At 40.6% G+C, this 27,250-nt stretch overlaps 2 protein-coding genes across 6 annotated transcripts in view; one reads left to right on the top strand and one right to left on the bottom strand.

The window, feature by feature from the left end:
* PTCD3 (pentatricopeptide repeat domain 3) overlaps positions 1-25,244 on the bottom strand; it is a 29,541-nt gene extending 4,297 nt beyond the window's left edge. Inside the window, exons 1-20 of one of the 3 annotated variants that reach the window (XM_042981895.1) lie at positions 25,125-25,244; positions 22,680-22,732; positions 22,531-22,567; positions 19,894-19,939; positions 16,027-16,095; positions 15,452-15,556; positions 13,418-13,541; positions 11,483-11,598; positions 9,952-10,019; positions 8,484-8,571; positions 8,029-8,089; positions 7,647-7,732; positions 6,824-6,968; positions 5,822-5,893; positions 3,977-4,066; positions 3,480-3,508; positions 2,292-2,398; positions 1,449-1,527; positions 1,265-1,355; positions 307-392 (exon numbers count right to left, since the gene is read on the bottom strand). In XM_042981895.1, coding sequence (XP_042837829.1) covers positions 307-392; positions 1,265-1,355; positions 1,449-1,527; positions 2,292-2,398; positions 3,480-3,508; positions 3,977-4,066; positions 5,822-5,893; positions 6,824-6,968; positions 7,647-7,732; positions 8,029-8,089; positions 8,484-8,571; positions 9,952-10,019; positions 11,483-11,598; positions 13,418-13,541; positions 15,452-15,556; positions 16,027-16,095; positions 19,894-19,939; positions 22,531-22,567; positions 22,680-22,732; positions 25,125-25,225 — 1,653 coding nt within the window. In that variant the 5' untranslated portion in view covers positions 25,226-25,244. Of the gene's footprint in view, positions 1-306; positions 393-1,264; positions 1,356-1,448; positions 1,528-2,291; positions 2,399-3,479; positions 3,509-3,976; positions 4,067-5,821; positions 5,894-6,823; positions 6,969-7,646; positions 7,733-8,028; positions 8,090-8,483; positions 8,572-9,951; positions 10,020-11,482; positions 11,599-13,417; positions 13,542-15,441; positions 15,557-16,026; positions 16,096-19,893; positions 19,940-22,530; positions 22,568-22,679; positions 22,733-25,124 lie in introns of those variants that run through there. The other 2 variants (XM_007082300.3, XM_042981896.1) reach the window with 2 other exon arrangements.
* The window catches only part of POLR1A (RNA polymerase I subunit A), a 76,403-nt gene continuing 74,355 nt past the window's right edge, over positions 25,203-27,250 (top strand). For 2 of the 3 annotated variants that reach the window (XM_007082299.3, XM_042981894.1), the window contains exon 1: positions 25,594-25,762. In XM_007082299.3, coding sequence (XP_007082361.2) covers positions 25,686-25,762 — 77 coding nt within the window. In that variant the 5' untranslated portion in view covers positions 25,594-25,685. Of the gene's footprint in view, positions 25,481-25,593; positions 25,763-27,250 lie in introns of those variants that run through there. The other variant, XM_042981893.1, reaches the window with a different exon arrangement.

Raw genomic sequence — 27,250 nt, 5'->3', positions numbered from 1 at the left:
AAAAGAACATGTGTTTTCTTTTCAGAGAGAAACTTAAAAAAAAAAAAAAAAAGCTATTGTCAGGGCAGAAAGAAACTATTTTCATGTTGTTTACTTTGGACCAGAGAAATGAGATGACTTTAGACGAGATTCTGCTAATGGTTGGGTGTATTTAGATGTAGACTTTAAATCTGGGTTTAGGTGGCAGAACTCTCCAGGTTTCCCTAGATGAGACCAAGGAAATTACCTTTACAGAGTCCTCTGAGAATATACCGGTCAGTACACATCTGATTACTGTAAACTAACTTGAATTTGGACATACCCTACCTCTGGTGGGTGCCGATCCCTTGCCATGAGCATCAGAATCTCTTCTTTCAGGGCATCGCGAAAACCGTGACCATATTCTTTACTGTCTGGAAACAGAAAGGAACATAATGAGAAGTGATCACTGTCATATAATACCAAAACTCTTTGGCAGACCTCTGTCCACCGTTGTAGTTTTTGGTGGGTAAAAAAAAGTTGCTGACACTCTTTCCTCCAGGACACCACTAGGATAATTCATGGTAAGAACAGAAGGAGCAGTGGAAGCCAGTAACCTGCTCCCAAGTCAAGTGTGAACCACAGCATATGCACTACTCTTGAGCAGCTACCAACTCTGTGTGATAGAAGACACTTTTTTTACAGCACTTGGTGATCAGTGATATTTTATAACAGGTAACAACCACTTAAGCAATCCTGTGAAGTAGGGCAGGGCTCTAGTCTCAGTGTTCGGACATGGAAACTTGAAGCTGACAGGAACTCATGCTGCAATCACAGTCCCCTAACAGAGGACACACAGCATCTTCTGCAGCCAATTTATACACAGAAACCCACAACCATGCCTACTTCTTAGAAATTCAAGTGGCTTCTTTAACAACTGAGTCACAACGATGCAGCATGATACAGAGGAATAACACAGAACCTAGGCTTTGGGGATTACGTTTGTGGACCTGAATTTAAATCTAGGGCGTGCCATGTAATCAGCGATGATCTTCTGTCATGTCACACGACAAATGCACAGCTCTACCATTCCTGTCACGAAGGAATGGATTTAAGTCACTTTCAGTAAATTTTTACTCGTGCAGTGCAACGTGAGCCAGTGGACCATGAAGCAGACTTCAACTTACATATATATTCAATTTAGTGACAAATGGAAGTTTCCGTCCCTAACAATATTAACATGTTTGTTCATCAAAATGTAGGACGATGAAATGAGATGGGCCTGGGCATACAAGCCGAAACGAACCTTTCCAAATCTCAGGAATCACTTCTAGCCGGTTGGCCACATCCAGTGCCTGGAGAAGATCTATCAACGTTTGGGAACGGGGAAAGAATACCTGATTAAGAGAAATACAAATGTATTTTTAAAGTATTAACCAGCAAAGATACCCACAAGCACATCCACAGTGATAAGTAATGAATCATCTTACTGAAGGTATCAGGTCCTTATACCACTTCAAAGTGACATCAATTTGTTCCATTAGACAAAGCAAACTGAAGAACTTGGAACTGTAATGGTGAGAAAAGGTGTGTTTTAGTCTCAGAGCGTTAACAACAGAAGATTAAATTACAGCATTGTTACGTGATGACATCTTACACAGAATTTAAAATCCACTTGTAAGTAACGAACAATTTCAAGTTACATGGGACAATACTTGAGCCAGGGGGTGCCAACTATGCTTTCTGGACTTCCTGATCAACACCTTCTTCTGCACAACTAGCCATTCATGACTGCCTCCTCAGCGTGCTCAGCTCCCAGGGAGTGGTCTGCCACATTCACTTTCAAAGCATGCAGTGTGAAGCAAGGAGATGGACACACAGAAGACAATCACCACACACCTATTAACAGGCTGCCTCCTTCAGTTCTTGTTTTTATCTACCTGAAGTCAAACTCCTTTAAGGAGTCTCTTTGGGCTTCATCTCTGTATCTTCGTCTTTAAACAAGAGGCTGTGCTGAAATGTTTAGGGACCTACCCTGCCAGATATTCAAAAACATAAAACAGGCCATGGAGGAAAAAGGCACGTGGGTTTGAAGCATTACAAAGAAAAATATCCTAAAAGATCCACACCAGACATCTCAGTCTGGCAAATCAGTTTTACCACTGCTTCAATTTCCAAGTGCTCAATTAACATGTACCATTAAGTTAGGGGCATGCTGCCTGCAGACATGACATAGGAGGGCTACCAACAGTCTCCTACTTGCAGAAATGACTGACGGTTGCTTTTTAAAGAGGCTCCAATAATGCAAAGGGATACATTTCTAACACACTTACTAATAGAAATTACGCCGGTGATCTGGTCCAATGAATTTCCAGTTGTCTCCGGTGTTTAAAAGGCCATGTACTTGGTAAGCAAGTTCTAGATCTCTGAGAACTGAGCACTGAAAATTTGCAAGCAGTAAGCATCACTCTGAGATTTATCAACCAAATAGTGGCTCATTACATTAAAAAGTATAGTTACTTATGGAAATATTTATGCTGATTCAATTTATTACTGATTGACAGCAAATGAGTTGTAAGATTGAAGGGAAAAAATGAAAGCAAACTCCCCAATTCCATGAAAGTTAAAAAATTTTTTAATGTTCATATAATGCTATATTATATAGCATATACACATATACATACAATATTATTATGCAAAAAGGGAAGAGGCAGAGAGAGGAAGAGAAAGAATCCCAAGCAGGCTCTGAGCTATCAGTGTAGAGCCCGACATGGGGCTCGTTCTCACAAACTGTGAGATCATGACCTGAGTCAAAACCAGGAGTCAGATGCTTAACTGAAGGAGCTACCCAGGCGCCCCACAAAATGATTTTGATCTAGTGATTACACCTTTAGAAATCAGTCCTATGAAAACACTTGATCATGTGCATAAAAACAGATGGAGTGCTCACTCCAGCATCACTGTATTTGCAAAAAACCCATGAAGTTAACTCCAAAACCCACTCATAGGAGAAGAGTTAAGTAAACTGTAGTCCTCCCGCCTACGAAATACTATGTTGCTATCAGCAAACAAAATACCACGGAAATGTATCTGGCTGTGTATGTCTGAACACCTAATGAAAAAACCTGCAAGGATACACACTAAACTTTTGGAAAGCATTATCCTTAGGGAACAGGATGTGCTAATCCACGTCCACTGATTAGCATAAAATGAAAAACCAGAATTCGAAACAACCGTCATCAATTTAAAAGGTCATCAATAGGAAAATATGAAACAACCTGAAACCTTATCCGAACAGAGGTGTGAAAAAAAAAACAATGTATACAACAAAGGGTAGAGGTGCTATATGAGTTAGTATAGAATTTAAGAAGAAAAAAAATTAGAATCAAAGACATAAACAGAAAACTCAGGAAGTGAAAAAATAATCAGGGAAAAGCCCCTTCCCCTCACCTTCCAACCCCAGTTACAGATGAATTTAAGAAGTGGATAAAAGGAAAGAAAAAAGAAGAAGCGGTACTTACAACTCTCATGGCTGACTGAAAAAACATATCTGAAAATCAAAGTTCACAAAGTCTTGGTTACAATGGATAAAATATATTTTTAAGTGAGCAGCATTAATAAAAACCCTAGCGACCCAACTGTCAATGTGTAAGTTAAACCTGAAGGAATAAAAACCACAGGGGGAAGTATACAGCAACGTGCCACACGTTTTGGCTTCCTCAGAATAACCACCCGTAAGGTAACTAAGCTAAGTTAAACCTGTCCCTCTGGGACGCATGGGGGGCTCAGATGGTTAAGTGTCAGACTGGCTCAGTCATGATGCTGAGTCTGAGCCCAGCACTGGGCTCCTCAATGACAGTACGAAGCCTACTTGGGAGTCTCTCTTTCTCTCTCTCTCTCTGCCTCCCCCCCAAAATAAACCAACACACTTTAAATTAAACCCTGTCCTCATCACAAGGCCTCTAATCACTGACAAGAAAATAGGCTCTTTGTCTCACACAAGCGATTCTGTGCATACCGTCATCTGGGTCCTTCGGGGAAAATTTCTTTCCTTTTAATTCATTCATAATATCGTAGATTATGAGGGATGATCCTTTTGAAGGGTTTTCTGCAGAATACAAAAGCACACAGGTCTTATTAGGACTCTCCTTCTGTACCACTATCAACCACACAGCACCTGGCACAAAGGGCCACACTTGCTCCTCTGCCCCAGCACACGGCACGGTGTACAGCTGGCAGGGGCACATGCTTGCTAAAGGAGAGGTTCACAGTACAGGGTGCAACTCTCCGATCTGGGACAGTCACAGGTCTTTGTCTATGTGCTCCCAGTGGAGACTTTCCCTTCCTCCCCAGTCTTGTCTCAAACTTGACTTTCACTGAAACGGGAAACACACAACCTCACCAAGACCGCCTACTTAGAAAAACAAACATGTTTTTTTTTTGCCAGTAATCATTTGTGCTTTTAAGTATAACCAGGATGAAAAAGCCAAGAAAAAACAGTAGAAATAACGGACATAGGCAATCCTTTTACAATCACATGAACTGAGTGGTACTAATAGGTCAGAAAACGCATCTACACAATTCCCAAACGTATCCCACTATTCATCCAAATCTGTTCCCTACCTTATCCACACACAAGTGAATATGTAGTTTTAATGGTGGTACAGGTGTATTTCTACAATTTCCTCGAGCATGTTTCCATTTGCTAGCATTCCTAATCATTTTATTGGTTACATAATAATTTTATATGTATCCTTTAATTTTTTAGGCTTTCTCCTTTGAACAAACATCGAAAGATATTCCTGCAAGTAGCCAGTTTACATACATGTAAGACAAGCTGGCCCCCTTCCCCTGTGTCTGCCCCTCTGTTCCCAGGTGCTCCACCACAGACTCTGGTTAGCAACTGAATCCCAAGTGATGTGTGATGGTACAGACAAATCCGACAGGGTCTGGGGTCAGAAATACTAGTTTCACTACAGTGTCGCCAAGGTTGAGTAAAATTTTAGAAGATACGATTATTGTGGAAACTACCTATGTCCAAGATAAAGTCAATTACTCTTCCTCTCACCCTAAAAGATAAAAATCTTCCCTACAGGTGGTGTGGATCTTGTAAAATTAGCCCACCAAAACACAATCAAGTTTTTCTCTGTTGTTTTATAAAGTCCATCTCAGGAGAGAAAGACTGGAATGGTCATTTCTGAACCCAGGGGTTCTTTCTCAAGTTGGGGCGGGGCAAACAAGAACCCACAGCCTGTGATGGCCTACTATGTGCCTTCCAGTACAAGACCCTGTGCACAGTTTACTTAATCATCACAGCCTGATGGCATTTATCAGGATAGATATCCAGGCCCTTCTGGCATAGCTGGGAGACGACAGAGCTAAAATTTCAACTCAGGTATGGAACAGCAATGGCCAACAACTCCCCGTAAAAACAGACATGTTCTCTTGCTGCATCATTGAATACAGGAGCCAGCAGTCACATGGGGCTACCTAGTACTAATGCAAGAAAGGAATCTTAATTTTAATGAAATAAACAAGTGTGGCTACTGGCTATTTTACTGGAAAGCACAGCTCTACAGAGGCAAAAGAAGTCCAGACTAACACACCTTCTGACCATTTTTAATTGCACATCAACACTGTTGATACATTTAATGTACTAATAACATTTCCCCTCCAGCTCAACTTTTAAGTAACAAACAAGGTTACTTCCTTTAAGAATAACTTTTTGCTCAGGCTATAGGATACTGTAATTTGTGAGTTCTCTATTCTTAAATCATATGCAGTGAAGGTAGCCCACAACAATTAATCACATAAACATAAAGGAGCTGGGTCAACTTTCTACAAAAGTTAATATAATACGTACCATGTATAACGTCATACATACCATGTTGATAAAACAGCTGAATAATATAGTGGTATGTTGCAAGTGAGGGTTCTTAAATTACCAGGTGGACAGAAAAAAGTAAGAAATAAGTCAAACACAAATATCTAAAATACAGCTTCCTGAGGCACAGTTAACTAAAAACACACTGATTTTGGTATTTAAATAAAAGGTGATGCATTTCAAACAAACAAAAAGATGCATTTCTATCCCTCTGAAGATATTTCCTAGCTCATTTGATTAACGTTAACGTTTGATTAATAGCGTCATTTGATTAAAGTGAGAAACACTTTTAGAAAGTCTTGACACATATTAACTAAAATGTTATAGCTAATGTACTTTGTACTAGGATTCTTTATTCAAGAGCACTAAAGCATACTAAAGTGAACAGGTCCCCAGCAACCTTTCATAATTACTGAAAACTAGGGTTGCCTAGGTGGCTCAGTCGGTTAAGAGTCTTGACTCTTGATTACAGCTCAGGTCATGATATCAAGGTTGTGAGATCAAAACCTGCATTGGGCTCCATGATGACAGCATGGAGCATGCAAGCATGGAGGCTGCTTGGGATTCTCTCTCTCTGCTCTCCCATTCTCAAAATAAATAAATTAATTAAAAAAATTTTATTGAAAACTACATAATACAATAGCACGTTTGGGTTCAAATACCTAATTATGCTAGCAAGTGTCATGGGATTTAAAACTAGTTAACTCAAGCGAACAATTCTCCCCAGAGTAAAGAAATCCACAGAAAACTACCTAAAATATTAAAAGAATACTGTAGTTTGCTATAAAGAACATGAAGATAATGGAGCTCCCGCCGTTAATAAATACATGTAATTAATGTACCAAATGGGGGAACGGAAATTCTCAACATATTACGCACACAGCAAAAAGAGTTTAGTGTCTATTTTTGCTTGTTTGGATCTAAGATCTCTGGTCAGCATCGTCCCAGTCTCCAGAGGAGGACATGAGGGCACATACTCACCTATTCCGATGGCTTTCATTTCACGAAAGGTCTGTAAGGCTGGCAATCTTCCAAATGAATAAAATCTTCGGAGGCATTTCAGAATGGTATTAAATGTCTGTAGATTTGGTTTTACCTTCTGGGCAGCCATTTCTTTCAGCAGCTCCTAGATAAATCCAAGTGTTAAGTCTTGTTTATGCCTGGGTAGGTAATTTGTCCAATAAACCAATATTACACACTAAAAAATAATTTGATTCTCTGGCTAGATCTAAAGTAATTTAATAAATATATTCCTAATTTAAGAATTATCTATTAGTTAGCAGGGCCAGTGACTTTGCCTTTTAGAGAACTCACTCTATTCAGTCACCGCACCTCGCTTGATCAAGATGTCCAACTGTCTTCGCCCCCTGCCTCATAAAGCAAAAGCGTAGACTAGAATGAACCGGGCTGTTTTCCTTTTTTAAATGAGCAGTATGGTATAAAAACAAAAACATTTCTATCCCTAATACAACCCAAGTAAGTTTTTTCAAACTTACCAGATACAAATGTTTCAGGAAATATGCATTATGTTTGTAATAAAAAAAAAAAACTACATACTATGAGAAATAAAGCAACAGAGGTGTTTGTGAATTCTAGCCATCGACTCTGCGTCAAATAACTTTTTCTTCTCACATACAAGACACAGTTATTTAAACTACAGGGTTGCTAGGAGGGCATAAACAAGTAACCGCTGAGTACCCAGCAGAGCAGTATCTGCCATGAAAATGCTCAATCTCTACCCCCTGTATTTCTAGGAAAGGATACTTTAGGCGTATTAGGAGACAAAATGACGGTTTCCCCTTACCAGTATCTTATTCCATTTGTCCTCCAATTTCTCATTCATGCTCAATGCTGTTGCCTCAATCAATGCATTGAAGGTGTACACATCAGCTGTAAAACAGGAAAACCACCTTAACAAAATTTGGGTTCAAGACTTATCTCTAAATAGCTTAGTTTAAGGCAAAGCAGTAATGCACATATGGCTCCTGGCTCGTTACCATGTGCTCACAAAACGAGACACTCTCTCCCTTCTCTGGAACTCTCCTCCTGCTTTTACCACCAATACCACAAGGTTAAAAGTGAGCCCATGATTGAAGCAAGATGCAAAAATTTCATGGATTCAAAGATTTACAGACTCCTAAGGGAAGAAAAGGAAGGAGGGAGGGAAATTCTCCAAACACACTTACCATGCAGTCTGTTGTTTAGTAATTCAGTGTACAAGTTTAATGCCTGCACAAGAGCTCGGTGCTGGAAGACAGGATAAAACTTAAATATCATCCAACTTGTTTACTTAAGAAACAGTTGCAATGTCTACTGTTTTAGGGCTTGGGATACAGTAATAAACAAAACAAACAAAGTCTCAGTTCTCATGAAGTTCATACTGTACTGCATGGCAATTTTGCTTCCCAGGTGACATTTGGTAATTCTTGGAGATATTTCTAGTTGTCACAACTGGGGGCTGGGGAGGATGTAGTACTGACATGCACTGGCTAGAGAACAGGGAGGTATTAAACATTCTACAATGCACAGGAGAGCCCCCAAGACAACAAATTTTCTGGCCCAGTGAACAATAGTTCTGAGAGTAAAAATTCCTGACTTAGTGGAAATTAAAGACAATAGTACAGAAATAAATACATGTTACCTTCACCATTCCTCGGATCATTGTGCAGTAGGAATGTGCGTTTTTCTCTGGCATTAGAGCAAAGATTCTCTCAGCATTGTTTTTTGCCCTAGACACAGGAAGAATAGTCAACCAGGGAAACTGGAAAAACCAACAGCTACCACAATTTACTGAGTTTACAATGTTCCAAGCACTGTGCCAAGCACTTTATACACATAAAATTCTTACCACCACGTGCATGAAAGACATGGTTATCATTCTGAAAAATGGGAAAAACTGAGGCTCCAAAACCTCAAGTTGTCCATGGCTTGGCAGGTTAAGTGACAGAACCAGAACTTTTACAAAAAAGTAATACATACTCACAACACTAAACAAAAAAGCCAACTGTGCAAAGAGTACACAGCGAAGTTTCCCCACACTCCTTCAACCATATACAATTCCCCAGAGGCAACCACAGGCAAGTAGTTTCTCCAGAATCTATTGTATTCTAGCATGTGTACATGTCACACTCTGGCGTGTCTACTCTCCTTCTTCCTTTAAAAAAACAAACAGGGGCGCCTGGGTGGCTCAGTCGGTTAAGCGTCCGACTTCGGCTTAGGTCATGATCTCGCGGTCTGTGAGTTCGAGCCCCGCGTCGGGCTCTGTGCTGACCGCTGAGAGCCTAGAGCCTGTTTCAGATTCTGTGTCTCCCTCTCTCTCTGACCCTCCCCCGTTCACGCTCTGTCTCTCTCTGTCTCAAAAATAAATAAATGTTAAAAAAAAATTTTTTTTTAAAACAAATAAAAGAATAAAGATAATCCATGTTATACAGACTATGCTGTACCTTGATTCTGTCTCTTACAAATAGGTCCTGGAAATCAGAACCAGGATTTGGGCCAGGATGATATACCAAGGTCCATGCTCTTAACTACTATAGAAAATTATTAAATACCGGATTCTATTTAACACTTCCAAAAAGACTTTTGATATTAATAGTAACTTTCCTCCTCCAGATGTCCCTGTGAAATACTTTTCTTTTACTCAAACATTCCTACTCACTTAAATTTCTCAAATGTTAAATGTTACTCAACTTTTGTTTGGAAATGTTGAGTATTTCTGCTTGCTGACCAGCAATCTTCATTTAGAACTACACTGTTGTGTTATGTGTATTCTTATGTTAACAAATTATCCAATCTTTCAGAGTGACAGGTATATATTGCACAGAAGGACACTGATGAAACTACCCAAGGAACCAATACCATGTAAAGGGGACATGAAGTTAAATGGGTGGGGTGGAGAATGAAGTGTCAATATCATACTGCTGGTTAGAAGTAAAGATCTTATGAAATGAGGTCTAAATACACAGGAGTACCAATTGTGATATTTATATTGTATGCTAAAAACAAATTATATCTTAGAAAACCATAGGAGCGTATCTTGAGGGGGTGACAAGAAACATTCCATGCACAAATGGAAACCCCACTACAAGGTTTAACGATGGGTAACATACCTCCACGTAACTCCAAATTGATGGCCAGCCTTCTTAGATTTTTCATTATTTTCCTCTATGGCCTCTTCCTGAAATGAACCATTATCAACAGAAATAAAATAAAATATGATAGCAGAATGCATTCTCCTAGCCTAGAATACTTAAAAACAGAAAGGTGAAGGAAACTTTAGAAAAATAAAAGAAATACAGATCCAACAGAAGGTGAAGGAAAACTCCAGTAAATGTTCATTTAAAAAACCGATAATTCCTAAAGCATAAATCAGTTCACTTAGAGATGCAAAGTAAAGCTGGCCCTTAAAGCAAGAAATGACAGCCTGGAGAAGAGATAAAGTCATTACCCTGTACAGCCTAGCCCAGAGAGAGAAACTGGAAAGCCAAACAACAGAGCCTGGCTTGATCTGGCTGTATCTGTCTTGGCCCACATAGAAATATTGTTCATTAGGTAAAAGCAAGAAAGTACACGTCCGGGTATGGGATCTAATGTCTAACACTAATCCAACGCAAGCTAAGATTCTTTTTAAAGACTAGTAACGTCATGTCTTTGATTTATAAATCTCACTCTTGGTGATGCTGCTATATTGTGAGGCAGGCTGGGCTGGCCCTGCGCAGGTCCACACCGCCTCTACAGCTGGGACAACGGGGGCAGAGGGCCAGCCAGACCAGGGAGCCTAAGAGAAGAGACTCTGGAAGTGTCTGACAGCAACCCCCTGCCTACATTTTAAAAGACTTTTTCTTTTTTTTATGTAAATAATGCACATCTGGTGGAGGAAAACTAGACATTTATGGAAAGAAAAGCACTTTTCATTTTCCCCTCACGCATACGGAAATACTTTTATAAAAATGGAATGTTGTCTAGCCTATTTTCTCACTTATTAATGTAAGATCCATCTTTCCACAGCCGAACAGACCTAGCCTTCTCCAACACCACACAATACCACAGTTCAGTCACATGCTACTGGACATCCAGCCTGTGTTCCACATCTTTGCAATTTTAAGTATGAATACATTATAAAAATGAGGTATATAATCTCTGTGCACAGGACCCAGGGGTGCCCTTGGGATCTTTTTCCAGAAGTAAAACTCTTGGGTTGAGAAGTCAGATAGGACTCACTATCAACAGGCCAGCCCTTGGCACAATCCTGTTCTATATACCCCCAGCACATACGCTCACTATATGCCCACATATGTTTGCATTTTTGAGGGGACTGGGATCAGGGGGTCTTTCCCTGTTCCTTACACATCATGTGGTCACTGTACATAACAGTAAAAGAGGGGCTTCCTAAACATTTCTGGTCAAAGCTTTAGCTGCACGCGGAAGGCAAGGTCAAAATATTTTTAAGAAGGGAACCGAAATTAAAATAATTGATTAAATATTTCTTCCACCATACCACTTTTTATCAAAGCTAGTATACCACATCACATCTCAGAACAAATCTCTACTATCCTAACACATAAGGCATAAGAACTTGCCTCACTTTGACATGAAATTACTACCAAAAAAATTTTAAGAATCACTGCCAAAAGCCATTACCAATTCTTCTGATTTTTCACTTTGCTGAAAATGACTATCAGCTGAAGGCTCTTGGTCACCATAATAACACAACAAATCCAATAGACTATTACTTGTTTCCAGAGATACAGTAGTTCCTGTGGGTAGAAGAAAAAAGGGGGAAAAAACTTTAAAAACATCAAAGAACTAAAGCTCACTGGATTAAAATTCTTCACTTTCCATAACCTGTGACTTTCTTGCCTATGTATATAGTGGCAACCACCATCCTAAGAATGCATGAGTATGCACTCCACATCAACTCAAACACCTGGAGTGATGCAGACAGGGACACCATCCCTACTGTGTGATCTGACATGAGAGACTAAAACACAAGACAAAGCCTGACCTTTGTGTGTGCTCACTTATTTTACATACTTGTCTCTTCAGAGAAACTAGCTCATGGTTTTAACTACGGTCTCCAAACTGAGCACTCTGCAAATTACTGCCACTTAGTTCCCCTGGTTCAGTTCCATTTTTACAAATGCAAGCAAAACTATTCCGCTTCGATCCAGGCCCTCACTGGAATACCTGCCTAGAAATACTAGCCTAAATGTCCAATAATAGTAGCTTTTAAAAAAACTGTTACTCGAAAACATGCTTTCATCTTGACATTAAGAAAAAAAAGGAAAAAGTATGAAATGGAGTATTTTAGAAGTACCCTCATTTTCCTAAAAAAAATATACTGATAAAAAATGCCCATTAGGAATTTAAAAGTGTAGAAAAGAGCAGAGTGGAGAGAACCGAGGCTATGAAGGGTAAATGGATTGGATTTTACTATCTCAGAACTGTATATCCCTGAGAAATTACCTAATAACGTTTCCTTTATAGAATTATTATAAAACACAGCAACTCCTAAGATGTTATAGAATTAAATTAAGCATGTGAAATGCCCAGCAAAGTGTTTGGTACTTATTAGGGGCTTGATAGTAAAACTTCATCTAATCCATCCCATGGCATATTGGCTTGTTCTGTTACTCCGAGCTGTGGGTCTCACACACTGTCTTTACTGAATGTCTGCATGTGCCCATTCCACAGTGTATAAAACTAGAGGAAAACAGGCCTGAGCACTAAGAACTTCACTTACCAGACATTTATCATATTCAACAAGCAGAGGGAAAAGGCTCCCTAAATTATAACGTGCATCAGCAATTCATCCGTACATCCAAAGCCACAGCAGGCTACACACCAGAACTCTCAAATCAAACACAGCTTTCTGCAAATATTTCTTGTTGTGTTCAAGAATATACTGAGCAATTCAACTCAGTTTCGATCTCTTCTATGTCTGGTTGATTTTTATCCTCAATCACTGAACAACATCCTGAAGCCCATAAACTTACAATGCTGCTGCCTTTGATGCTATTATAGGTACATTCTCCTGGTAGTTTACAAGTCATGCATTCTGGATCTATACCACCAGAGGTTCATCCAGATCAAATTCAGAGAGCCAAAATTTTAGAGACAGAAGTTCTGAGGAACTAAGTGACTTTTCCAAAGCCACAGGGCTAATTAGTGTCAGAACTAGAATCAATATCCCAATTTAGCGCTTCCTTTTTAAATATTCCTTCCTTGTCTGTTTTATGCCTCCATACATACTTAAAGAGTACAAGAAACCTGAATACAATATGTACATGCCAGAAGTTAAAAACAGAAGCCAAGGAAGAATGGCTATACAATTTCCCTACGTGCCAACACAATATAGCCGAAGAGCACAAATAAACTAAGTTACAGCTCCATCTCACTTATAATTCAAAAAATAAAGCTAAAGCAGAACTGGAAATATTATTAAACTCTTAAAAACATAAACACATCATCAAGCAGAGATACGTGTAACTTGTACTCAAAATCAGCACGATCACATAAACCACAGCCCACTTTCAAGCCCATGTTCCTAGAGGTGTTTTAAATGAACCGAGTCACCTGCTTGCAACAGCTGATCGAACATGTCCACCGAAGCTCTGACTTTTTTGAGCTTGATTCTTTCCTTTAAGGCAGCTTCACTTATACCTTCAATCTGAGGTTCAAAGTACTCAGGCATTAAACACTAGGAAAAGAAGATGGCTAATGTTAGCACAAACAGCTAAAGGGGAAAGAACTGAGCAGGACTGAACTTTTATCACCAAAACACCAAAATAAAACTTCACCATCCCAATTCATGTTTCATGGACCGGGTACACGTGTACACCTCGTAGGGAATATAACTGAAAAAAAATATCAAAGCCCTCCAATACATAAAACAAGATCATTTAGCTATCTCCCAGCTCAAGGAAAATTTTTAAAAGCACCCCAAAATAAATATTTAATCCATATCTGAAGAATCCTGTTTCCAACTTCCCCAACTTCAAGTTGAACCTCTGTCCTCTACTAAAATCACCCTTTCTTCTTTCTTCCCGACCTTGTTTAAAAGTGTCAGAGTACTGAGGTGCCTGGGTCGCTCAGTCAGTTGAGTGCCCAACTCTGATTTTGGTTCAGGTCATGATCTCAGGGTCATGGGATCGAGCCCCGTGTTGGACTCCATGCTGAGCAACAGGTCTGCTTAAGATTCTCTTTCCCCCTCTACCCCACTCGCGGTCTCTCTCTAAAAAAGTGTCACGGTACACCTGGTTTGCAGAGGCAGAAATCTTTCATCCCTGATGCTTCTTCTACTCTATAAACATTCACTATCACCAAAGTATGTTGGTTGTACCTCACTCACTAGTTTATTTTAATACTTCTTGAATGCTGACGATTTCATGCCAGGCATGAAGCTAGGCATTAGAGACACAGAGATGAAAGTAATTCTCTGCCTTTAAGGTTCTCCCAATCTAATGAAGAAAGAAATAATTACAGTGCAATGTGATGGTAAATGATGGGAGATCTCAGAGGTATGAGAGTGCTGCCTGCCAGGGAGGCAGGGACCCATGGAAGGCTTCAAGTCAAAGTGAGCTAATAAGCACAGAAACGTTAACTGCTAGTTCAACACACAGGGGAAAGGTTGGGCCAGGATTTCAGCATTTTTACCTATACAATCGCAATGACCTCCTAATTTGTCACTAGGAGTTGCTGCTGGAGAAGCAGGAGGGCTGTGTGTGGGTGCATGTGTTTAGGGAAGAAAGCTGTTTGGGACAGGAGTCTGAGGTTACTATTTCCACTAGTAAACCCAGGAGGGCAGAGGCACATCTGCTCCCCTCACCACTGTGACAATAGCACACAACACACCCTCCACGATGCTCACTCTTTAGGACTACAGAACAAAGAGGTAGTTGGAAATACAATTCGGAGTTCAAAGAAAAAGGCAGAAGGTTTACTCTGAAGAGAAACCAGGACACTACAGTATCAAAGTGGAGGGATCTGGGCCAGATACACAAGAATGGGATGTAAGGGCCACTGAAGCAGGAAGACTGCAGACAGGAATAAGAAAATGGCTGAGCATGGAAACCGAAGACGACGTCAGCACTTAAGGGGGGGGGGGGGGGACATAGAAAAGCTACTGAAGGAAACTGAAAAGGAACAGTCACAGAGATAAAGATCTAAGATTCTGGTGTCACAGTAGCCAAACGGAAAACAGGATGGGGAACAAACACACACAGGAGCTTAAAAAAAAAAAAAGATTATAGTGAGCAAAGATAACTGTACTCCTCAAAAGACTTCACCCAGGGGCACCTGGGTGTCTCAGTCTGTTGAGAGTTCAACTCTTGGTTTCGGCTCAGGTCACAACCTCACCGTTTGTGAGTTCAAACTCCCTGTCGGGCTCTGCACTAACAATGTCGAGCCTGCTTAGGGTTCTTTACTTCTCTCTCTGCCCCTCCCCTGCCTCTCTCTCTTTCAAAATACATAAAAACATAATTAACTAACTAAATACTTCACCTGAATACTGAGGACATTCAAATGGCTACTCAAAAGCAGCTATGAAAACTTGGTTTAACTTATATCTACATAAGTATTAACTGAAAAATCACAATTACCTCTCCTTACCGGTATATGAGGTTCAGCTGTGTCCTTCTGAAAATATTTGGGATGTGAATTAATAATAAACTTTGCTGCATTCTCTCCAGATTTCTTTGCCAATAAAAATGAACGCTATGAAGAAAAAAAAAAGAATCAGATAGAAATTGGCATTTACATGTAACTTAGACTCAAGATCAAAATTACACCCTCAGGAAGAATTATCTACCCCCTGAAAAAAGAATGCAACAATACAAAGAAACCCAAATACAAGTTAAATCACGTACTATTTCTCTGCTACTGAGTGTGACATTTTAGGTCACATCTTATATACAGCTTGCGGAACATAAAACCAGTGCACTGAAACCAAGTGGACTGTTCCAATGCAAAAGAGCCCTGATTATTAAAACCCAAAACCTTTCCACAGCCCATCTCTAAAACTTTTTAAAAAAGTAGTAAGGGATTCAGAAAGTCTATTGAATTACCTATCAGCATCTGTTAACTTTCCAAAAATTTTTACAAATAAGGTAAATTACACACGCGTGCTTCAACCCAAACAAGCAAGATAAAACATAATGCTAGAAAAGCTACATGGAATTACTCACAGATTCCACGGAGGACGTTGGTATGAGATAAGGATCATCCTGAAATGCATAAGGGGCAGCTGTGGAATCCTGTGAAGACACAGAAGTCTCTTTAGCTAGACTTTCATAAAGATCTGGAGGTTTGATGACCACAAACTCTGTAAAAAACAAGTTTTAATTATATATATATAACACATGCAGAAGTTTACCTGTGTGTATACAGTGAGAGAAACACTAACACCTATACTGCACTCCCAGCTCTCTAAGACTCGGTTATAATTACATACAACTTGAAGCAAACAATGGCTCAGCCCCCCAGCCCCCCATGACCCCTTAAGATCTGAGGGTGGTCCCAGGAACTACTGCTGTTGTAAACTACAGGTCCTCTGAATTAACTAGTCCGGGCACCAGAGTCAGGCACCAGTTTCCTTCCAAGCACGGCCACTGCCCATCACAGAGTCTGCCCTCCACACAGAAGACGCCTCCGCGCCCTCTTGGTGCAGCTTCTGTGTGCTGCCGTCCAAGCTCTGTATGCTACTTTAAACTGCTCTAGGTAGAACCTGAAGCAAAATAATCTCTTCAGTACCACTCACTGAAAACTGCCTCCAAAGTACTTTCTCTATTCTCTCTTCTCCCCTGGAGTCTCCTTTCCTGGGCCTTCTGGGACCTCTGTTCCACAGGAAAACCCTATATCCGGAATCTCTCCTCACGGTGCCCTTGAGGTACTGTCTTACTGACTTGGCCTCTCCAAGGGTGACCCTCCCTGCAGCTCTCGGGGCAAGGCTGCTCATAGCTAAGGCACGGAGGCTAGATCTTTTTGGCGTCTCAGCTTCCCGCTGCCCCTTTCAAAACCCATATCGCTTCATACTCATTAGACGCTCATTTCATCTGGTTACACCACTCTACTAACATGAGGCAGTCACGTGAGGGTAAACCAGCGGTAGCAGTTCTAGGTTAGCTGCCCCGGACTACGTATGTACTCCCTGATTATACTCAAACTGGTGCCTAGCTCTGGTTCTGATTCTCCACACCACCCTTCTTAGATTCCTATTTAGGGCCTCTAGTTTTGGTGACACGCTCTAGTTCTTCTAACTTTTACTAGACTTATCCTTCCTATTTACTTCCCAATTTTCCTCCCTCAACAATTTCCAAGTCCTTCACAATCCGTGAAAAACTGCACTCTGGCCTTGTAGTTCAGATGACTGGAACCAAATTTAACCCCACACTGTACTTGCCTGAAGCTACACCCTCTCCTGTCACCTCTATCTCAGTGAACAGTACTGACCATGCTGCAGTTCAACCTGTAGATCCTGTCCCATTACTTCCATTCAACTAACCTATCATCAGATCCAACCAACGCTAGTTCTTTAACATCCCCTCACCTGTCCCTTTATCATCTTTAACATCCCCTTATCATCCCCTTTAACTGTCCCTTATCCCAACTGTCATGGCAACAGTTCTGTGCTCTCACACTCTCTGTCTCTAGGAGCTGTGCGAGGAAAGGGTCTCTATTCTTCACCTGGCACAGCACCTGGTCAGCATCACAAGGGTAGAACAGGTGGTTACTGAATGAATACCTTGGACTTCAAGGGCCCAAATGCAGACAAATCAGAAAGCCGCACACACAATTCTACAACTTCTTTGACTTAAAGGCCATTTTCATTAAAAAACTGAGAACAGTTGGGAATGCAAGCTGGTGCAGCCACTCTGGAGAACAGTATGGAGGTTCCTCAAAAAATTAAAACTAGAACTACCCTACAACCCAGCAACTGCACTGCTAGGTATTTACCCAAAGGATACAGGTGTGCTGTTTTGAAGGGGCACATGCACCCCAATGTTTACAGCAGCGCTATTGACAATAACCAAAGTATGGAAAGAGCCCAAATGTCCATCGAGGGATGAATCAATAAAGAAGATGTGGTACATATATACAATGGAGTATTACTCGGCAATCAAAAAGAATGAAATCTTGCCATTTGCAACTACGTGGATAGAACGGGAGGATATTATGCTAAGTGAAATTAGTCAGAGAAAGACAAAAATCATGACCTCACTCATATGAGGACTTTAAGAGACAAAACAGATGAACATAAGGGAAACAAAAATAAAAACAGGGAAGGGGACAAAACAGAAGAGACTCATAGATATGGAGAACAAACTGAGGGTTGCTGGAGGGTTGTGGGAAGGGGAATGGGCTAAATGGGTAAGGGGCACTAAGGAATCTATTCCTGAAATCATTGTTCCACTATATGCTAACTAGTTTGGATGTAAATTTAAAAAATTAAAAAATTAAATAAAAAAAAAAGAAAAAAATACACATAATTACAAAAAAAACAAAAAAACAAAATTGAGAACAGTCTCAAAGGACCATTTCTCTAGTTCACATTTCAAGTGCCTACTTAGGGATAAATGATGCTAGTGTGGAGATACAGTAGTATTTTAAAAATTTTTTAATGTTTATTTTTGAGAGAGAGACACAGAGCACAAGCGAGGGAAGGGAAGAGAGAGAGAGGTAGACACAGAATCTGAAATAGGCTCCAGGCTCTGTGCTGATAGCTCAGCACATGGGAGCTTAAACTCATGAACTGTGAGATCATGACCTGAGCCTAAGTTGGATGCTTAACCAACTGAGCCACTCAGACACCCCTGGAGATGCAGTATTTTAAGAATTCCTTCTGAGAAACTGCTAGGATATATTAGTGCATATTTAGCCCAATACTCCTTAAGTTTAACATCTACAATGGAAAACAATCCTGGAAGTCTGTGATAACGGCCTTAAAGAGGATCAGTATCCTCACAGGTATCATGGTAGTTAATTAATTATTTCAGACATTGTCCCCATAGTTGAAATTAAAAGTATAGTTTCCTGCTAATGAAAAATACAATCAGAAAGTTTCTCAGGGTTGGCAATTTGAGTCCCAAGTTGGGTACACAGATTATGTTCTGAGGCATTTACCAAGGTTTCAGTTTATCTATCAGACTACAAACTCTATTCTTGAATTGTCAAGAGAAAGTTATTGAAAAATATTTCACTAATAACAGCTAGCATTTACTGAGTACTCCTTTGTGCTAGGCACTGTCCTAAATCCTGTCACATGTACTAGCTTATTTCTCACTAAAACCTTGAGGTTTGATGCTATCATTAATCCCCATTTTATAGATATGCATGTGGAAACATCAAGAGAGAAAGTAACTTTTTAGTGCAGATCACAAAGCTAACTGCTCAGCTCTGAAACTCCAGGACGCACACGGTCAATCCCTGCATTATTTCTAGCATAGTAGATACACCACTGCTCAAAGCTGGTCGCCAGATCACTTGCATTACAGTATCCCACCCAAACCATCCCCCAGGACCATGCATTATAGCAAACTCTTCAGGGGATTCAGTTTAAACATTATTGGTCTAAGATAAAAACACGGAATTTGGAGATAAAAGACATGGAACTAGGTCAAGTACTTAACTTCCTAACCAATGTGTAGCCAGTCCCTTTAAGACCTTTAGTTTTGGGGTGACTAGGTGGCTCAGTCAGTTAAGTGTCCAATTCTTAATCTCAGCTCAGGTCATATCTCATGGTTCACGGGATTTAGCCCCTCATCAGGCTCTACACTGACAGCATGGAGTCTGCTTGGGATTCCCTCTCCTTTCTCTGCCTCTCCCGCACACGTGCTCTTTCTCTCTAAATAAACTTAAAAACACACAAAAAAACAAACAAAACAAAACCATCCCAAACCTTTAGTTTCCACACCTGTCACATGAAGGGAGTGGATTAGATTATTTCCAATAAACTTTCAAGATTCACAACAGTTTAATCATGAATAATGAAGAGGTATGAATACTAAATGTATAATTAACTGAGTTGGGTACAAAAACCTAAAACTCCTACTTACCCTATTCACTGTGGATGCAAGTGCTTGAAGAACAGCCACTTTATCCCTAAGAACAAGAATCACAAGTTAACCCATGTCAGGATTTTCACACCTACAAAGTGAACAAGTGAGTCAATTCTCAGAATGGATTGGCCAGTAAAAAAGTTCAGGTCTCAACTAAAGCCAGTTCTTATTTCTTAAGATCATTAGAATAACAAGTTAGAAAACGAGAAAACTGGAGCGCCTGGGTGGCTCAGTTGGTTAAGTGTCAGACTTCGGCTCAGGTCATGATCTCACGGTTCATGAGTTCGAGCCCCAGGTAGAGCTCCGTCCTGACAGCTCAGAGCCTGGAGCCTGCTTCACATTCTGTGTCTCCCTCTCTCTCTGCCCACTCGCAGTCCGTCTCTCTCTCAAAATAAATAAACACGAAAAAAAAAAAAAGAAAACTGCCTAGTTCTTTTGTCTAAAGGTGATTAGTACATGTTCCTACTGTACTTTGCCTACCCTCTCTGGCATGGTCCCCTCTACCATCACCAAGGGCTAGCAATTTCCACCCTCATCTCAAAAAATTCTCTATATCTATCGTGAACCTTGCCTCCTATCCATTTTCTTTCTTTCTTTTTTTTTTTTTTGGATTTTATTTTTAAGTTATCTCTACACCCAATGTGTGGCTCAAAATTGTATCTATCCTGAACCGTGCCTCCTGCTATCCGTTCTCCTATGTATGTGTGTGTGTGTGTTTTTTTTTAAAGTTTATTTATTTTTGGGACAGAGAGAGACAGAGCATGAATGGGGGAGGGTGAGAGAGAGGGAGACACAGAATCTGAAACAGGCTCCAGGCTCTGAGCCGTTGGCACAGAGCCCGACGCGGGGCTCGAACTCACGGACCGTGAGATCATGACCTGAGCCAAAGTCGGACGCTCAACCGAATGAGCCACCCAGGTGCCCCTGTCTGTGTGTGTTTTTAAAGATTTTAAAGTAATCTCTACACCCAATGTGGGGCTCAAACTCACAATCCCAAGATAGGGTCAAATGCTCTACTGACTGAGTGAGCCAGGAGCCCCATTTTCCTATGCATTCTTATTGCAGTTTTCTGGGCTACTCTTGCCTCTTTTATCTCAATTGGTGGCTCTTAACTCAAGTATATACGAGAATAAATCACAAACTATACTCTGGACTTCCTAAACCAAATTCTCCAAGTTCCATGGCGAACTGTCACATGCAGTCTTGCTGAATTCCCAGATGTTTCTGATGTACTCTTCTGATTTAGAAACTCTCAACTATACAGCCTTTATAAAAATTTCAGGCCAGCTGTCTGCTGTTCTATGGGTAGAGACCCTAACTACTGGAAGAGATTTCAGTGGAATAGACAAACCTAGATAATTTAATTTCAAATTTATTTTTACTCCTGTTACATTTTATATGTTTTATTTCCAAAAAGGAAGAGTAAATTTAGTAAACCAAAAGTTACCTTTCAAAACAAAGTTTAACATAACATTCATTACAAGTTAGCTATAAAACAACATACAGGAAATTTTATATTACATCAAGACTGAATAATTCCTTGACATATACGATACCACTGGGTTTCTAACCATTTTTTAACATCACATTTATGTAATCTCATGGAGACAAAGACATTCTCTCATGTCTTAGCATTCCCTAACTAAAGCTTCCATTAGACTATATGGTTTACCAAGTGAATACATTGTCATAGCATACTGAACAACAGTTTAAAAAAAAAAAAAAAAAAAAGACATTCAGATTACTCATTAGTTCTCTTTTCAAAAAAGGGTTATTTAAAAAAGCAAACTTGGGGCGCCTGGGTGGCTCAGTCAGTTGAGCGTCTGACTTCAGCTCAGGTCACGATCTCACAGTTCGTGAGTTCGGGCCCCGCGTCGGGCTCTGGGCTGATGGCTCAGAGCCTGGAGCCTGCTTCCGATCCTGTGTCTCCCTCTCTCTCTGCCCCTCCCCCATTCATGCTCTGTCTCTCTCTGTCTCAAAAATAAATAAACATTAAAAAAAAATAATAAAAATAAATAAATAAATAAAAAAGCAACCTTAATGAATACATTATCCCTAAAAAATAAATTAAAACATTATAGATTACGATATCAACTTGTGACTCCCTCTTACTCCACTGTGAGTCTGATACTTGTTTTTTGTTTTTTTATAAGATTTTATTTTTAAGAAATCTCTACACCCAATGTGGAGCTCGAACTTACAAGCCTGAGATCAAGGATATTTCTAGTGAGGTAAAAAAAGAAAAGCTAAATTCTGCAGTCCACACTATTTTATTTTCCTTCCTTAAAGACCGCAAGAATAATACTTCTGTCCAGTCTCCCAAACATGTAAAACTTTCGTAAAAGAGAAAAAAAAAAAAAAGGAAAGAAATTATTCTAATAACGATGCTCATAATTAACTATTATGTAACTATTAACCCAACTTAGTTCAGGTCTTTTAACCCTATTTAAATTTCACACCCCATTCATTCACTACCCTCCACCTTCCTCTTTAAGTTCTTTCCAACTCCCAAGTTTTCCCCCCATCAGCTGTTCTGTCCCCCAAAATGCTCTCTCTACTCTTTGTCATTGGCTCCTTACCTTCAAATGTTTTGCACTCAACTCCTTGCTGAATGAACACTGACTGAATACTCACCAAGTTTTCTTTTTTGGAATGACCACTTCTTCGATCCCTTAATTTGAAAAATAAAACAAAATATATCAATTTCCCAATACTACTACTACTACAAATTAGTGCAATGATTTAACATGCAAATGAAATTATTTCAATATATTTTTGTATACCTGTTACATTAGCTCCTTCAATCTTTGGGAGGGTTGCACTTCCAGAATAAAATCTGCAAAAAATAAAAGCCCTGTAACTGGTACTCATTAATGAAGTTCCCACCTCCCTCCACCAATGTGCATTTTGAACCCAAATTTTCCAATTGTTATGGGTCAAAATGACTGGATAATTCATGTCAATGCACACTGAGAAGACACGGCCTGAAGAACATGTTCAAAACCATTACAAAATAGACATATGGATACAATAATGGTCAACAGTTTTAAATCAGGCAATCTTATTAAATAGAATCAGGAAAAAAAAATCTCAGTAACACCTGAACTGAAGCAGCAAATGTGAAATATAAGGGACTTTTTAAAAAAACATTTATTTTGGGGCGCCTGGGTGGCGCAGTCGGTTAAGCGTCCAACTTCAGCCAGGTCACGATCTCACGGTCCGTGAGTTTGAGCCCCGCGTCAGGCTCTGGGCTGATGGCTCAGAGCCTGGAGCCTGTTTCCGATTCTGTGTCTCCCTCTCTCTCTGTCCCTCCCCGTTCATGCTCTGTCTCTCTCTGTCCCAAAAATAAATAAACATTGAAAAAAAAATTAAAAAACAAAACAAAACAAAACATTTATTTTATTTTGAGAGAAAGAGCGAGCGAGAGCACATGCTCAAGCTGGGGAGAGGCAGAGAGAGAATCCCAAGGAGGCTCTGTGCTAATAGCACAGAGTCTGATGTGGGGCTGGATGCCACGAACTGTGAGATCATGACCTGAGCCAAAATCAAGGGTTGAACGCTTAACCAACTTAGCCACCCAGGCGCCCCTGAAATATAAGGGACTTTCAACTTTGGGAATCTGAAACACTGAGGTTAAGAGGAACAATTTAACGAGTCCCTGATTTTATACGAATAACACCCTAATAATAAGACTATCCCACTTGAAGCAATTATGATAAACTATTAAACTAAGATCACCATAGCCTTTCATCCTACTTCATCCAACAATCAAGTATTTGCCAAATATGTATGTCCTAAATTAAACTTGAAACTGCTATTATTTTTTACACAAAATTTAAAATTACTGACCCATGACCCATGAGTTTTAAAATGTTCTGGGGGCGCCTGGGTGGCTCAGTCAGTTAAGCGGCCGACTTCGGCTCAGGTCGTGATCTCGCGGTCTGTGAGTTCGAGCCCCGCGTCGGGCTCTGTGCTGACAGCTCAGAGCCTGGAGCCTGTTTCAGATTCTGTGTCTCCCTCTCTCTGACCCTCCCCCGTTCATGCTCTGTCTCTCCCTGTCTCAAAAATAAAATAAAAACGAAAAAGAAAAAGTTCTGATCACAGTAAGAAATAGTCAAATATCACACAGTAATGGGCGCTATTATTGTGTATTCCCTTCCTACATTGGATTGGTACCATTCACAAAATTGACAAAATGTGATTAAACACAAAGCTACTTCCTCTACTGGAATCTGGTCTCAAGCATCATTCGAAAACAATACTTCTCTGCTGGGGATCAACTTCAGAGGGATCAACTCTCAGAGAGAGTTGGCAATTGCTTTTTCATGAAATTAGGATCTAAGACCACTGTTGTCTTGTGGGTGAATACAGAGGGAGACATGCTGCTGTCAGGCAAAGGAAATGAGTAGAAAAATGTCAACAGTGGCACTATGAAGAAAAGGACTGCGATTGAGTACGAAGGCTTCCACAGTATCAGGTGGGGTGTCTTCTCTTTTTTGAGCAGAGTTGAGTGAAGGTATCGCATATAAAACGTACACTATAAGTTACACATCTCACTTATCTCTCACCGTTTTTCAGTTATTACGAGGTCCACTCTACAAAAAACTTGTCTATTATCCCACTCAAGAAATGGCAAACATTGAATCCAAAATTGGGCTTTTCCCAACTTTCCATTACAAGTTACTCTATTTCCACTACACCACTACTTGTATTTAGTGAAAAGTATTAAATACGTATTCCAAGGTGTAACAATCACAGCAACACAAAGGCTGTGCTCAAATCTTTTAGATTTCCCTGCGTTTTTGAAGACCTGGATAATTTCTTAGGCCAATCATCCCCACAACATCCAGCACACAGTGGCTCTCATAAACTGCTTTAATTTGGGAAAAATCTTCAGAGTTCCCCTATTTGGTGAAAATAAAGAAGGACGCATAATTTCCTATTTTTAAAACTTGGGAGGGGTTGCTAGAGCACATTCAAACGTAAGCTCCACGACAACAGGGTAAGCCAACCAACCAAGAAGTAACATCGTACCAAAGTAGTCTGGGGCCCTTTTCCAGGACTCCAGCTACGCGCACCTGGTTAAGCACATGGCCGCGAAACCGCGCATGCGCAACCCACTCCATCGTCCCTAGCTCCACAGCTCTTAGGGAAAAGCTGATACACAGGACGAGGTTGGCTGGGGAGGGGGGAGGGTCTTTCTATTGGGTTTCCCAAGCGTCTCTTACCTGCTGGGGGCCTTTCCACACAGACCCGTCCACTGGCCCGTCAGCGTCAGGCAAAGCCTGCAGCGGACACCGACAGAGAGACCCGACGCTACCGCCGCCATCTTTAGATTCTTTTTTCGCGTAGCATTCTGGGAAAGCGTGACCTTCAGGATCACCCCATGGCGGGGGCGGGGAATAGCTCGGCTATTGGCTGAGACGGAACAAGACAAAATGAATCAAGAAATAGGTTAAAAGCTCGTGGTTTGAAAGACTTTGGTACGGAAGTTAAAAGATCAAAATGCCTTGCTTTCCTCGGAGAAATTTTCCAAAACGATTATTTTAGTGACCTATTTCTTCGTTATTTTCAAAATAAGAGGGTGAGTAAATGAGCGAAAGTCGTCAAATTACTTCCCCCCCTACCGTGAAAGTGGTCTCGTCCACGTAAATCTCATTCCAGCGAGCTTTTCTCGCGCGTAAGCGGAAGGTAAATCACATGGTGGCTGCGGGCTTTAGGCTGAGTTAAGTTGCCCGTGGTCATTGGAATCTCTCTCTAGGTGTCAGAACTCGCAGTTTACGTGAAGGATGTTGGGCTCGAAGACCATGCCCTGGCGGAGGCTGCAGGGCATTTCCTTCGGGATGTATTCGGCCGACGAGCTCAAGTAAGGAGATGGTGGGGAGGAAGCATGCAGAGCCTGCTTGTTGAGGTTGGCGCCATGAACTACTGTTCCCAGAAGGTCTTGCGCCCAGTTTATCCTCCGAGTCAGTGGTTGTGTGGCGCTTGGCCTTTTGGGACCCGTAGTTCCGGGAACGTCGTGGATTGGCGTGGACTGCCTCTTAGAACCCGGTGGGGCTAGGTTAGAGTTTGCGCTGGGGGGATGAAGGTTCCCACATTGCAGTGTTCCCATCCATCAGTTTCCTTGGTAATTAGCGTTTGCACAGTTGCTGTAATGTCCCTGACGTGGTTAAGAACGCAATTTGTCAAAATGATTATCCTTCAAGACTCAGTTTAAGTGACATATTCTCTTTGCTAGGACCCCCTATATTGTCTGCCCAGTTGCTAAATCAAGGGACTCTCTTAAGTCCTCATTTTGATCACGGTAGCATTTGTTGGCCACACCCTCGAAACTTTATTTGCAGGACCTTATTGTTTTTAGGTTCTTTTATTTCTGTGACAAGGAGAATGACTTCTAATGGATACAGGGTTTGTTTTACTACGGATGAAAATGTTCTAAATAGACTAATGGTGATGATTGTACAACTCTGTAGATAAGCTAAAAACCACTGAGCGTACAGTTTAAGAGTTGTGTAGTATGTGAGCTATATCTCGAGGAAACTGTTAAAGAATTTTTCAAACTTTAATGTGAGGGGCGCCAGGGTGGTTCAATTGGTTGAGCCTCCAATTTTGGCTTGGGTCATGATCTCTCAGTTCTTGAGTTCGGCCCACTGTTGGGCTTTGTGCTGACAGCTGGGAGCCTGGAGTCTTCTTTGAATTCTGTGTGTCCCTCTCTCTCTCTGACCGTCCCCTGCTCACGCTGTGTCTCTCTCTCTCTTTCAAAAAAAAATTTTTTTTTTAATTTAAAAAAAAGCTTTAATGTGAAAAATGACAAAAAGCAAATTATAAACTGAGAAAAATATTTGCCACCATTATAGTAAAAGATTAAGGTCCTCATGTGTAAGGAGCTCGTGACAATAATGAAACCATTAAGATTTTAATTAAAAGTAAAGGACTAAAGCAGTTTAAAAGAAATATTGTAATAAAAAATTAAAATGGAGCACCTGGGTGGCTCGGCTGGTTAAGCATCTGACTCTTGGTTTCTGCTCAGGTCATGATCTCATGGTTCATGGGTTCAAGCCCTGAGTTGGGCTCCACAGTGTGGATCCTGTTTGGGATTCTCTCTCCCTCTATGCCCCTCCCCTGCTCGTGCTCTCTCTGTCTCAAAGTAAATATATAAACTTTAATGTATGGTGGAGTAGCATTTTTTCACCTGAAATTTGGAAAGTTTTTTTTTTTTTTTTTTTTTTTTTAAGTAGATTCCACGCCCAATGTGGGCCTCGAATTCAGGACCCTGCGATCAGGAGTTCATGGTCTGCTGACTGAGCCAGCCAAGTGCTCCTGGAAAGATTAAGTGCTAAGATTCAGTGCCAGT

The sequence above is a fragment of the Panthera tigris genome, chromosome A3 (genome assembly GCF_018350195.1).
Source record: "Panthera tigris isolate Pti1 chromosome A3, P.tigris_Pti1_mat1.1, whole genome shotgun sequence".
In the NCBI taxonomy this organism is placed as follows: domain Eukaryota; kingdom Metazoa; phylum Chordata; class Mammalia; order Carnivora; family Felidae; genus Panthera; species Panthera tigris.
This window is presented reverse-complemented; position numbering and strand designations above follow the sequence as displayed.